The sequence below is a fragment of the Trichechus manatus genome, unplaced genomic scaffold (assembly GCF_000243295.1).
Source record: "Trichechus manatus latirostris isolate Lorelei unplaced genomic scaffold, TriManLat1.0 scaffold00007, whole genome shotgun sequence".
In the NCBI taxonomy this organism is placed as follows: domain Eukaryota; kingdom Metazoa; phylum Chordata; class Mammalia; order Sirenia; family Trichechidae; genus Trichechus; species Trichechus manatus.
The window spans coordinates 11,912,591-11,924,052 of NW_004443943.1; the positions used below are offsets into that span (position 1 = coordinate 11,912,591).

At 40.8% G+C, this 11,462-nt stretch overlaps 1 protein-coding gene across 1 annotated transcript; it reads right to left on the reverse strand.

Moving 5' to 3' along the window:
- Positions 1-5,411: 5,411 nt before the first annotated feature.
- Positions 5,412-8,661, reverse strand: DKK1 (dickkopf WNT signaling pathway inhibitor 1). The gene is made up of 4 exons (XM_004369892.3): positions 8,161-8,661; positions 7,734-7,896; positions 6,384-6,527; positions 5,412-6,253 (listed from the first exon to the last, which is right to left on the reverse strand). Exons 1-4 carry the CDS (start codon positions 8,404-8,406, stop codon positions 6,000-6,002), a joined length of 807 nt encoding a protein of 268 aa, XP_004369949.1. The 5' UTR covers positions 8,407-8,661; the 3' UTR covers positions 5,412-5,999.
- Positions 8,662-11,462: the final 2,801 nt, after the last annotated feature.

Consider the following 11,462-nt stretch of genomic DNA (forward strand, 5'->3'; position numbering starts at 1 on the left):
ATTTCAGAATGTTCTATTTTTTGTAATGTTACTGAAATTGATACAACTATTCCTATTTCTCACTCATTCATTCATTCATTTTTTCATTCATTCTTTCATTCAACAAATATTTATTGGGGGTCTTCTCTGTACCAAATGCAATTCTACCAGACTTCCTTGAATGGACAAGAATTTTGGTAAGTGAATATTTATCTTTCCTGTAAATTTTTTTACCCAGTATCTTCTTTATAGGGGCCCTGATGGTATAGTAAGCACTAGGCTTATAACCAAAAGGTCAGCAGTTCAAACCCACCAGCTGCTATGTGGAGAACGGTGTGAAAATCTGTTTCCATAAAGATTACAGCTTTGGAAACCCTATAGGGCAGTTCTATTCTGTCCTGTGGGGTTGCAATGAGTCGGAATTGACTCTATGGCAATGTTTTCTTGTTGTTATTGTTTATCATCTTCCTTAATCAGACTGGGGTACATCAAGATATGTGCTTAATATATGGAAAGGTTTAGGAAGAAAACTGACTCTCAGTCCACAGTTTAGGTTTAATAATAACAATAATATCTTGTCTGATTATTATGGAAAATAATGAAATGAGAGAAGTAAAATAGTTCCCACAATCTTACCCCCCAAATATGGCCATCTGGACTTAAGTTCGATATTTGATGTCTTTACAACAGTAATTCAGATCATACAGTGCATGTGGTTCTGCAACCTGCTTTTTTTTCTTTATTGGTGAATTGCAAACATTTCTCCATATCATTGTAATGATTGCAAAATATTTTGAGGACATATCATAAACTGCCTAAACAGTTCCCTATTATTGGATATTTCATTAATTTTTATTTTCTATTATCATTGCAGATAGACTGTTGTACATATTTATGATTCTATTCTTAAACTAAATTTCTAGAAGTGAAATTGCTGCATCAGAGTTTTCACATTTTTAAAACACCGTTCAAATTGCCTTCGAGAAAAGTCGTGCCAATTTCAGTTTCTTCTAGCAATGCACGAGAATGCCCAGTTTTCTGCAGTTGTGTCATGACAGAAGATTATCTTCTGCTTTTAATTTGAACTTCAGAGTCTCAGAGATACGTGAGAAGTTTCAATACAGGAATATTTTAGAAAGTAATTTTTGCTCATCAGGAAAAATTTAGTGTGAAATATTGTGAAGTATAATATAGAGTTATCATGCTCAGCCAAGTTACATATCTTTTGACAATTCTGTTTTTTACAATAAAATTAATAGTTTATAATAGCAGGGAGTTGGTTGCCACTGCCCTCCAAATGTTATTTTACATTTACTAGAATTTTGAGACTGTCATATAATTTTAATTTTTTTTGGCAAAAACACTCCAACATGATTTGTAAACTCTGTGTTAATTAAATCAGTCAAAACCAAAATGGTCTCAAACATATCTTCTTTAACTCTAACTCCACCTAATCTAATAACAGTTACTGGAAATAAAGTTGTATTATCATTATTTCCTAACTTTTTTTTGGTCAAAAGAAAAAAAAAATCCTCATGGTTTGTGAAGACAGTCTAGTAACTTTTTGAGATAAAAATATGTCTCAAACATATCTTCTTCAACTCCATTGCCACCTAATGTGGTAACTGTTGCTGGAAATGTGTGGTAACTGTTGCTGGAAATGAAGTTTCATCTTTTTTTTTTTTTCATGGACAACAAATTACATTATCAAAAATCAGAGAAGTTTGTCTCCCAGATCTCTCACACTCTAGCCACAGTGGATTATTACTTGCTTTCTCAATACAGTATATATTTTATTTTCACAGCTTCATATATTTGCTCTCATTGTTTCTTCTGTCTCCAATACCCTTTCCTTTCTCGTCTGCCTTGTGAACTCCTTCTCATTCTTCAAACACTAATTTGTGGTTGACATGATTTAGGTGCCTGTTCTTACACACTCCTTCTGGAACTACCATAACCACTTGCTGCTTCATGAACTCCCACTCATGTTGACCTCCATGTGTTTCAGAGTAGAACTCTGCTCCATAGGGTTATCTATGACTGATTTTTTGGAAGTAGGTTGCCAGGCCTTTCTTCTGAGGCACCTCTACACATTAACCATTTGCTCTGCCTAGGGACTCCATAACCACCATAAAAAATAAAAAAATAAAACCCAAACCCATGGCCGTCGAGTTGATTCCAATTCATAGAGATCCTATAGGACAGAGTAGAGCTGCCCCCATTGCGTTTCCAGTGTGGAGTGGTTAGCCATGTTTATGTATTGGGAAGCCAGTCAACTGGATCTGAGGTGAAGCCCTAATTAAAGCTCAGCCAGTCAGAACCCTCAAGCAGGAATTTGGAATAGGGTTGCTGGGAGACTAAGCAGTTTGCTGAGCAAAGCTAAGCTAGAAGGTCATTTATATCAGGACCAGAATCTGTATATCATGACAAACCATAGGCTTGTGCAAATTACAGTGGAGCTGAAATCATAAGCAAGCTAATGAAGTCAGTGTGCAGAAAAGTTTCCAGGAGACGTATTATTCCAACCCATGACTTCTCTTTATTTTCGCTGGTTTAAATGGGTTCCGCATCTTTGAAATGAAAGGATCTTGAGAAGATGATTCAATTACCACCTCTAGTGTTTTTCTGAGCTGGTAAAGGTTGATTTAATCACTTTTTAACCTGTTGTTAGGCGTGTAATATAATATGCCTAATTCTCGACTCAGAACTTCCCCCATGTGACAGAATAGAACTGCCCCATAGTGTTTTCTAGGCTGTAATCTTTACAGGGAGAAGATCAGCAGGTCTTTTCCTCACAATATATGTTTTCTTCTCCAATAGTAAAGATCCAAAATTGAGCACTTACTATGAGCTAGATATAACGCTAACTATATGCATGCATTATTCTCACACCTACGTTCTAAAATGGCTATTCTCTCCGTGTTATCAATAAGGTTATAGTCTTTGCCCAGCGTCATGCAGTTAGAAACTAAAGGAGCCATGACTCCACCCCACGTCTACCTGATTGCAGAGACTGTGTTTCTAACCACTATACTAAACCAACTTCCAGCACTGATGGTTGTTTATTGTCTCCCTTGCTAAATGGTAAGGAAATTGGAGACCATAGTGTGCACGTAGTTCGTACAGGTGCTCAGTGAATGTTTGTTGAATTAAAATTCTCTAGCAGTACCCGGATTGTGGTCCTAAATTACTGAATCATCATATTTAGGATGCATATCTGTGGTTTTTCTTGTAAACAACACACCCCCATCCTCCTTCCAATCAATAGATTTCAGGTTAAATAAAATTTGAAATATTCAACTCCCCTGGCAAAACTAGAGAAGGGGGACAAGGGAAAGACTTGTGATTTTTATTTAATACTTATTTTAAAATCCAAGTATTTAGAGCAAGTCCACCTTCAACTGAATGCCAGAGATCACTGTGAAATTGTTAGGATAAGCCTGTATTTCCCTCTTCCTCCTTTGATACAATTTAGCAAGAGCTTAATCATCACTAGATCAGTGATACTCGGGCATCCTGATATTTTGCCTATTGCAGACCTTAAAAGTATCTACAGAAAGCATAGATCTTGCATTTTGTCTCAAAAATCAGTCATTATTTTATCTTACAGCTATACCAGCACACGGACACACAAAAATTCCATACTGTGGCACACTTATTTGTTACAGTAAAAACAGGGGAAAGAACTATAAATAATGGACTGGTTGAATAAATCATGGTATAGCCATTCCAAGATACTATGCGTTTAGTGCAACCATTCAAATGAACAAGGCAGCTCTCTATGTGTTACAGAGAATGATTTGCAAGACACAAAATAAAAAGAGCAAGGTGCAGGGCAGTATGTAGAGTACGTTAAGATTTCATAAAATACCTTGTGAAATTTTCCCATGTGCATTTTCCATTCAAATAAATTGTTTAAAATGAAAATAAAATACACACTTTAAGCAACCATTGCCTAAAATATTAGAGATTGCTTGTATCTCACTTCCTCCTTACAGCCTTCAGTACTAGCTAACAAAGTAATTTTTTTTTATATTCTTTTTTCAACTTTATAAATACGCAGACTCTCTTTCTGCTGGAAATTCCTTCCTAACGTCCCAACTTCTCAGTTGGATAGGTAAGAAGAGGTGTCTGACCTTGGTTGATTTCTCATCCTTCCCCACCCCACCCCACCCCCATTTTGAGATGGAAAGCAAGAAGAGCTTTCCTTTTTGGTGGTACAGAGATGTACAGAGACCGAGAGGCTCTGGCCACAGTTGGTTCCCGTAGAAAAGAACGATTTGATAAGCAGGGCCATTTAAACCTTTGGTACTTTTCCCTCTTAAACAGAAGGCTCTTCTTTCTTCTTTTTGCAGAAAGGGTTTTCTGTTTCCTCTCCATTATGCTTTATTGGAGACAGCAGGCCTTACAATTGGCCTTCTTGGCACTTCAGAAAGCAAGCACGCGCAGAAAAAGAAAGTTTCTCCTGGGCGAGGAAGCTGAGACTTCCAGACAAAAGGAATGTAACAACAGACATCCTGCCAGTTCCTCTCTGTGAAGGACCAACCAAGGCTTAAGTCCTGTAGGCTGAAGGTCCTTGAAATCCGAGTCACTTCCGGGAACACAAAAACAACAAACCTTCTAGGGCATCTGAGTTATTTAAAGAAACTTTTTGGACAACTGATCAGTCACTGTCCTTGGAATGCCTTAAACCCAGCATTTTGTGGGTTGATGCAGACTTTTAGAATATTATAGAATAAGTGTAAAATTGGGAAGATTGCTTTCCCCTTTCCCTAGTATAAGCAATGCCAAACTGACCAGTAAAAATACAAAGCCAATTTAGTAGCATTTCTGTGGGTTTTCTTTTAAACAATGTATCTCCGCCCTCCTTTCTACAAGAGATTTCAGGTTAAACAAAAATTGAACTATTCAACTCCCCTGGAAAAGAAGAAAAAAGAGGGGTGGGAGAGGATTTGTGATTTTTATTTAATAATTATTTCTATATCAAAGTAATTAGAACATGTCTGGCTGGTGTGTAGTAAGATTTAAGATACTTGAAATTAGCTTATTTGGTACAAAATCTGCTTATTTGTTAATTGTATTTCCACACACACCCCTTCTTCCTGCCAACCATCAAGAACTTTGCTCTGGTATTACTCTTGTGGCTGATTTCTTTCTCTGCCCAACAGTTATTGGCCATTAAGGTCAATATTACTGATTTATTGGAAACTATTTTTTGAAGTGGTAATGTAAAATTCAATCTCATACTGTTATGATCATTTAAGCTTATTAATAGACAACACATTTTTTTTAGTTACTCTAGAATAGATCAATATTATCTTAGACAATATCTTTTCTTCATCATCTTTAAATGTACCACATTTCTGTCCCTGTAGAACACACACATGCTCACACACACTCCCATCTAAAATCACAATGCCAAAATTCACCTATACTTGTAACATTTCATAGTACTAAATGTTACATTTTATTTTCAAGGACTATCACAACCTAAAGATAAATATAATCTAAACACTGAGATGGCACATTTCATGAACTACGCTAGTATTTTCATGGAAAATTTTAGGTACCTATCATTTGTCATTCCAAGAGTGTCTTGTATTCTAGACTCTAGAATTAAAAGGGGAGCGGGTTATGCATTTAGAAAGTATAAACTGAAATTTTTTATTTAATTCAATATAGAATATTTATCAGAGTCAAGATAACAATCAATGTGTACAAAAATTTACGTAACAGGAGAAACAATAGACAATGCAGCACCTTTAGAAAAATAAGTTTCATTGCATTTACAGGTAAGTGCCACACTGAGAATTTACAACGCAGTAATTTACTGCAATCAATCACGGGGAGTTCCCATAAAGAAACAAAGCTCTTACACTCCAGATTTTAGGAAAGTGTTATTGGAATGCTTAATTATAATCACAGAATTTGTACATCCTTAGGATTGAGCTAAAAAAGTCATAAAAAGTTTTCATAGCATATATTATATAAAAGGAGTCCACTGCAGTCAGATGGCTGGTTTAGTGTCTCTGACAGGTGTGAAGCCTAGAAGAATTACTGGCTTGATGGTGATCTTTCTGTATCCGGCAAGATAGACCTTCTCCACAGTAACAACGCTGGAATATCTCCAGCCCATGGGAGCCTTTTCTCCTGTGCTTGGTGCACACTTGACCTTCTTTGAGGACAGGTTTACAGATCTTGGACCAGAAGTGTCTAGCACAACACAACCCTGTGGCGCAGTCTGATGACCGGAGACACACAGAACCTTCTTGTCCTAGGAAGGAGGAGATACAGGGGGAAAGTGCATGGTGACTACTAAGTCTGCATGATTTCATTAAGATAATTTGAAAGACACTTCTCATATGTTAACAAAGTAGAATGAATTTTAAGGTTCTTTAATATACCTTTGGTATGATACATTTTTGAAGACTGTGTGGTTCTCCTGGAGTACCCATCCAAGGTGCTGTGGTCATTACCAAAGCTCTCAATAACGGTCTCCTCAATTTCCCCTCGACTGAAATGATTGTGATCAGAAGGCATACATATGCCTAAGGAAGTAAGAGACAATGATTAACTCTAGGGTTGTAATACCTTACTGCTAACAGCTTTGCTTTTTAACAGGGGCAGTCTGTCCAGTCTGCACCAACTACATAGTTTGTTGCAGGGAAATTATTTTACACACCAGCAAAATTGCCTCCCTAGTGTTAGTGGAAAACTCCTCCCATGGACAGAAGCACCGACGTGTACACTGTGCAGTCATATGCAACATCCCCAGGAGAGCCACTTAAAACGTTCTCCTTCCAAATGTTGTAGTGGCAGTAAGATTTCTGTCCATTTTAATATTACCCTTGGGTTAAAAAACAGAAAGTCACTAAAAAAAAAAAAATATATATATATATATATTTTTAAAAATAACTTCTCTGCCCTTGGTGCTATATAGACACTGCCAGACTAAATTAAGCAAATGAAATTCCAGCTGCTTGGAAGATTACAATCTCGCTCACCAGTTGCTTTACTGTATAATTTCTGTATTACAGAGATTTTGTTAGTTCATCCTGGAGTATTGCTGGGTCCTAAGGAGGGTTGCCACCCTGTAAGTTTATTTCTGGAAAATTCTTTGGTTGGCTGAGTCTACCAAAGAGTCTACATCTTTGAGACATTAAATTTTAGTGGATCTGTGGTAGGTAGGGGTGGGGTACTTAATTTAAGGTAGCACGGGTGTGACAGCAGAAAAGGAGGGAGAGGCAAGAATGGTCAGGGCAGATAAATCACTCTGTTCGCTGGTTGACAATAACTGCAACAGGGATGGTGAGGTAGAGACCAGGCTGGCAGAGTCATGAGAGTCCACAGTAAGGAAAACGGAAAGGACAGCTAAACACCCATGCTGGTTTCCCAGGCTTCTCTTTCTGTATACTCCCACCTACCTCACCATCCTCTTTAACTGACTTCAGGTTTTCTCCCCATACAAATTTTTTACGGAAGGGTCCGGGGTAAACCGTCAGTTTAAATCCTAAGGGACAAAGGGGAAGATAAGGAGCTCCAAGACCCCGGTACTCCTTTCTATCTCCTCCCCCATTAAACACTCACAATAAAGACATTTCAGGAGAACCTCGCAGGCTGAACACCGACGGTGGCTTCTAGAGTCATTATTTGCAGGTGGCGCTGCAGCGTCCGCAGCGCAGCGAGCGTTTCTCCCATCCGTAGCTGAGCAAAATCTGAATGGTCGGAGATCTAATGGGGGTTGCGTGACTCACCATTTTTGCAGTAATTCCCGGGGCAGCACATAGCGTGGCGCATGCAGCGTTTTCGGCGCTTCCTACAGGCAAGGCAGATTTGCGCGTCCGCACCCCCTCCGCGCATGGGACTCGCGCAGTACTCGTCTGTGCCGCACTCCTCGTCCTCTGCGCACGGGTACGGCTGCGGGAAGGGGACGTGGAGAGGATGAGGCACATGGAGAGGATGAGGCACCAGGTATTCAGGTGCCCACGCTCTTTGATCCAGACGCTCATCACGGTCCCCCTCTGTCTCTTTCTCCAAAAAACTGTTGCCGCCCACTGCTCCCAAATGCAGCGTCTCCAAATGCGACCTGAATCATACACACCCGGCACGTTCTACGCCCTCATCCCCAAATGGGACCCCTTCAGGGTCATAGCATCCCCGGATCCCCGCGAACCGTCTCACCTGGTAGGTGTCAATGGTTTGGTATTTGTTCGCGCCTTCGTACAGAATTCCGGGCGCCACGCTCACCGCGGAGCCTGGGTGCCCTGCAGCGCCGCCCAGCGGTGGGGGCAGGTTCTTGATGGCGTTGGAATTGACGAGCACGGAGTTCAAGGTGGCGTTAACCCCAAGCAAAGGGTGGCCGCAAAGAGCCGCCGCTACCAGGGCGACCAAGAGCCGGGCAGCTGCTACTGCGCCCAGAGACATCATCTCAGAAAGAGTCAAGATAGAGAAAGAAAGAGAAAGGAGGGATGTCACTTGGCAAGCCTGGTCTCCACGAAGCTAGCGCCCCGGCTGGCGCGGCTGCAATCAGAGTTCCGGGAGCCTCGTGCGTTCCCAGAGCGCTGATTGCGGGGCGCACCGAGCTCTGCGCCGCCACCGCCACCGGGGCTGCCTTTATACTGCGGGCTCTGAGCATTCCCGCCCCTCCGGGGAGACAACAAAGCCGGAATGGGATTTCAAAGCCTTGGGTGGGGCTGGGAGGGGGTATGTTTGTGTACATGAAGAGGGGCCTTTGACACTCTTCACCCCGCCCCTCCCTTGCGCGGTCGTTCCTCTGGCCCCGGTTACCTTAAAGGTGACGGTTATCTGTGAGCATTAGAGCCGATGACTTTAATAAAGGCAGGAGGAGGGAGGCATTAGGACGCCCTTGCCTTGCAGTAGGATCTAGGTTATCGAGAACTGAAATACTTTTCAAAGCGGAATTGTGATCTTCTCTGCAAAACCATCTTTTGCTTCTTAACTCCCATACCCATCGCCCTGGCCTCAATTCGGACTCACAGCGACCCTATAGGACAGGGTAGAACTGCCCCACAGGGTTTCCAAGGCCATAATCTTTACCTAAACGTACTGCCGCATCTTTCTCCGGGGGTCCAGTACTTAACGGTGCACACGAATAATATTCAGTATTAAATACAACTCATCAGTAGTTCAAAGTCTTGAAACTTGCCTCTACGAGAGGGCCAGGTGGCCAGTGCAAGTTGCTGATTAACCCTTTAGAGTTGCAGTTTCCAGGATTTGGCGACGGGGTCCTTAGGTTCGTTCAATCCCTGCCCCCCAACCCTCCACAGCCAAAAAAAAAATGTGAAGAGAAGGAAATTTGCACATCAAACGAGGGTAAGAAAGGAAGAACTAATTCTCTTTTGATGGGAAGCCGAGAGAGAGAGGGAGGCGAGAGACTGGAGTTTGGAAATTAGATCAGGGGCGGAGGGAACAGGGAAATGACCACCCGATAATCAAACTATTTAATGTTGTTCTTTGAATCTGAGCAGTCCTGGCAGTAGATGAACTTGATTAGGCAGACGCACGAGATCAAAGTGGCCGGAGCGACAGCGGACAGGGTCCAACGTACCGGGTCACTCGTACTTCCCTGGTTCCCCCTTCTCAGTGGTGGGTTAACACAGAGAGATAAGAAACCCTGAAGGCTTAGCGCCTGACTTCCTCATTAGTATTTCATATCGCAACGCTTGAGAATGCGCGTGTTTGATCCCAAGTCAGACCGTTTGTGGAATCTGGAAATAGTCCTCTAGGGAGATAAGAGACTGTAGCTTAAGGAAAAGGAGAGCTGAAAGTGAACCAGAATGTGTATGTGACGTCACTTAAGCGAGTGTATAAAAATAATAAAATAGGACTGGGGCGTTAGAATGTTGTCCTACTTATAAATCAGAAATAATTTATTCATTCATCAAAAACATCGGAAGCCTAGTGCCCTGGCACTGGCCTGACTGCCTTCTGGGTTATTGTTTTTTGAGGGGAGGGGGGCAGGGAATACAAATATTTACGAGACAGAGTTTTCATTCTCCACGATTCTTTATTCTAATTATGATAATAATAATAAAATAGAAGAAATGTACACAACTCTTTTTAAAACAGAGTTGAATGTTTTGTCAAAAAATGAACAACTGCTATGTCAGTTTGGAAAAGGACGAGATGATGGAATAATCACTGTTGAATAAAAAAAGAAAAACCAAACTCCGAGATATATTTATTTTGTGCTCTGACTCTACTAAGGAGCCCCGGTGGCCCAATAGTTAAGCACTAGGCTGCTAACCTGAAGTTGGCATTTGTAACCCACACAGCAGCTAAGTAGGAGAAAAAACCTGCAGATGTGCTCCAGTAAATGTTACAGCCTAGGAAACCCTGTGGGGCAGTTCTACACTGTCATATAGGGTCTCCAGGAGTTGAAATCAACTTGATGCCACCTAACAACAATAGCAATCTCTAGGGTATCTCTAATTACTCCATACGCTGACCTGCTGCAGCTATGATTGAGACCAGCATAAAGTATAGCCAGTGGCCCTCCTGAAGTAATATAATGCTGAAGTTAAGAGAGGGGGAGGGCTAATTGAAAGAACAGTTTTAATGGTCTGTGTTCTAGTTTCTTGGGCTTAGGGGACATATTGAAAATATCCTTTGGGCATTTAAAAAAATATTTCTCCCAATTACTCTAGTGTCCCTACCAGCCCAAATTCCATCTATCTGGAAAAAATTTCCTCTGACTCATTAAATCCTGCTTGAAATTCTAACATGGATTAACTTTAGGTTTTCATTTTGGAGCCCTGGTGGCACAGTGGTTAAGAGCTACGGCTGCTAACCAAAAAGCCGGCAGTTCGAATCCACAGGCACTCCTTGGTAAGCCTATGGGGCAGTACTACTCTGTCCTATAGGGTTGCTATGAGTCAGAATCGACTCATAGCAATGGGTTTGTTTTCTTGGGTTTTAGGATTCATTATGCGCATGTACAATGATCTAGACTTGGTTAATTCTCTAGAAAACTTTGAAACAAATTGGAATTTGAAACAGTGGGAAGGTTTTTTATATTAACCTTTTTTAAGTGAGTGTAAGAAACAAATAAATCAACACATCTATTATTGAGACTCAGTAAAGGAACCAGATCTCCTTGAGCACTTATTGCTCTACCAGTCAGGGCACTTGAAGTTTACATAGACCCAAAGACATTATAGGGTAAAAGGGCAAAAGCATAGGAGATTTTAGGTGCCATATTATCATTTGTAAAATATTGATAATAATGTTAGCAATTAATAACTTGAGCAGCTTCAGTGTGTTAGAAAATCTAGACTATCTTAAACTCTTACAATGTGGAGAAAGAATACCTTGCCCATTGGAAGAAAGGGTAAAAATGTTTCTTCCTAAACTATTTTGTTCTGTAAATCTTCATCTAAAGTGAGAATAGCAGCACAATTGGAAGAGCGTAGTCGATGTCTGAACTGTGCACGTAGAAATTTTTGAAATGGTGTATCTTTGGC

What these genes read in the sequence shown, in the direction of transcription:
- DKK1 (XM_004369892.3), bottom strand. Translation starts at nt 8,406, where the DNA reads ATGATGTCTCTGGGCGCAGTAGCAGCTGCCCGGCTCTTGGTCGCCCTG. An exon ending in CGGGAATTACTGCAAAAATG is followed by an intron (nt 6,528 to 7,733) that starts GTGAGTCACGCA and finishes TTACTTCCTTAG; the next exon opens with GCATATGTATGCCTTCTGAT. An exon ending in AAAAATGTATCATACCAAAG is followed by an intron (nt 6,254 to 6,383) that starts GTATATTAAAGA and finishes CCTCCTTCCTAG; the next exon opens with GACAAGAAGGTTCTGTGTGT.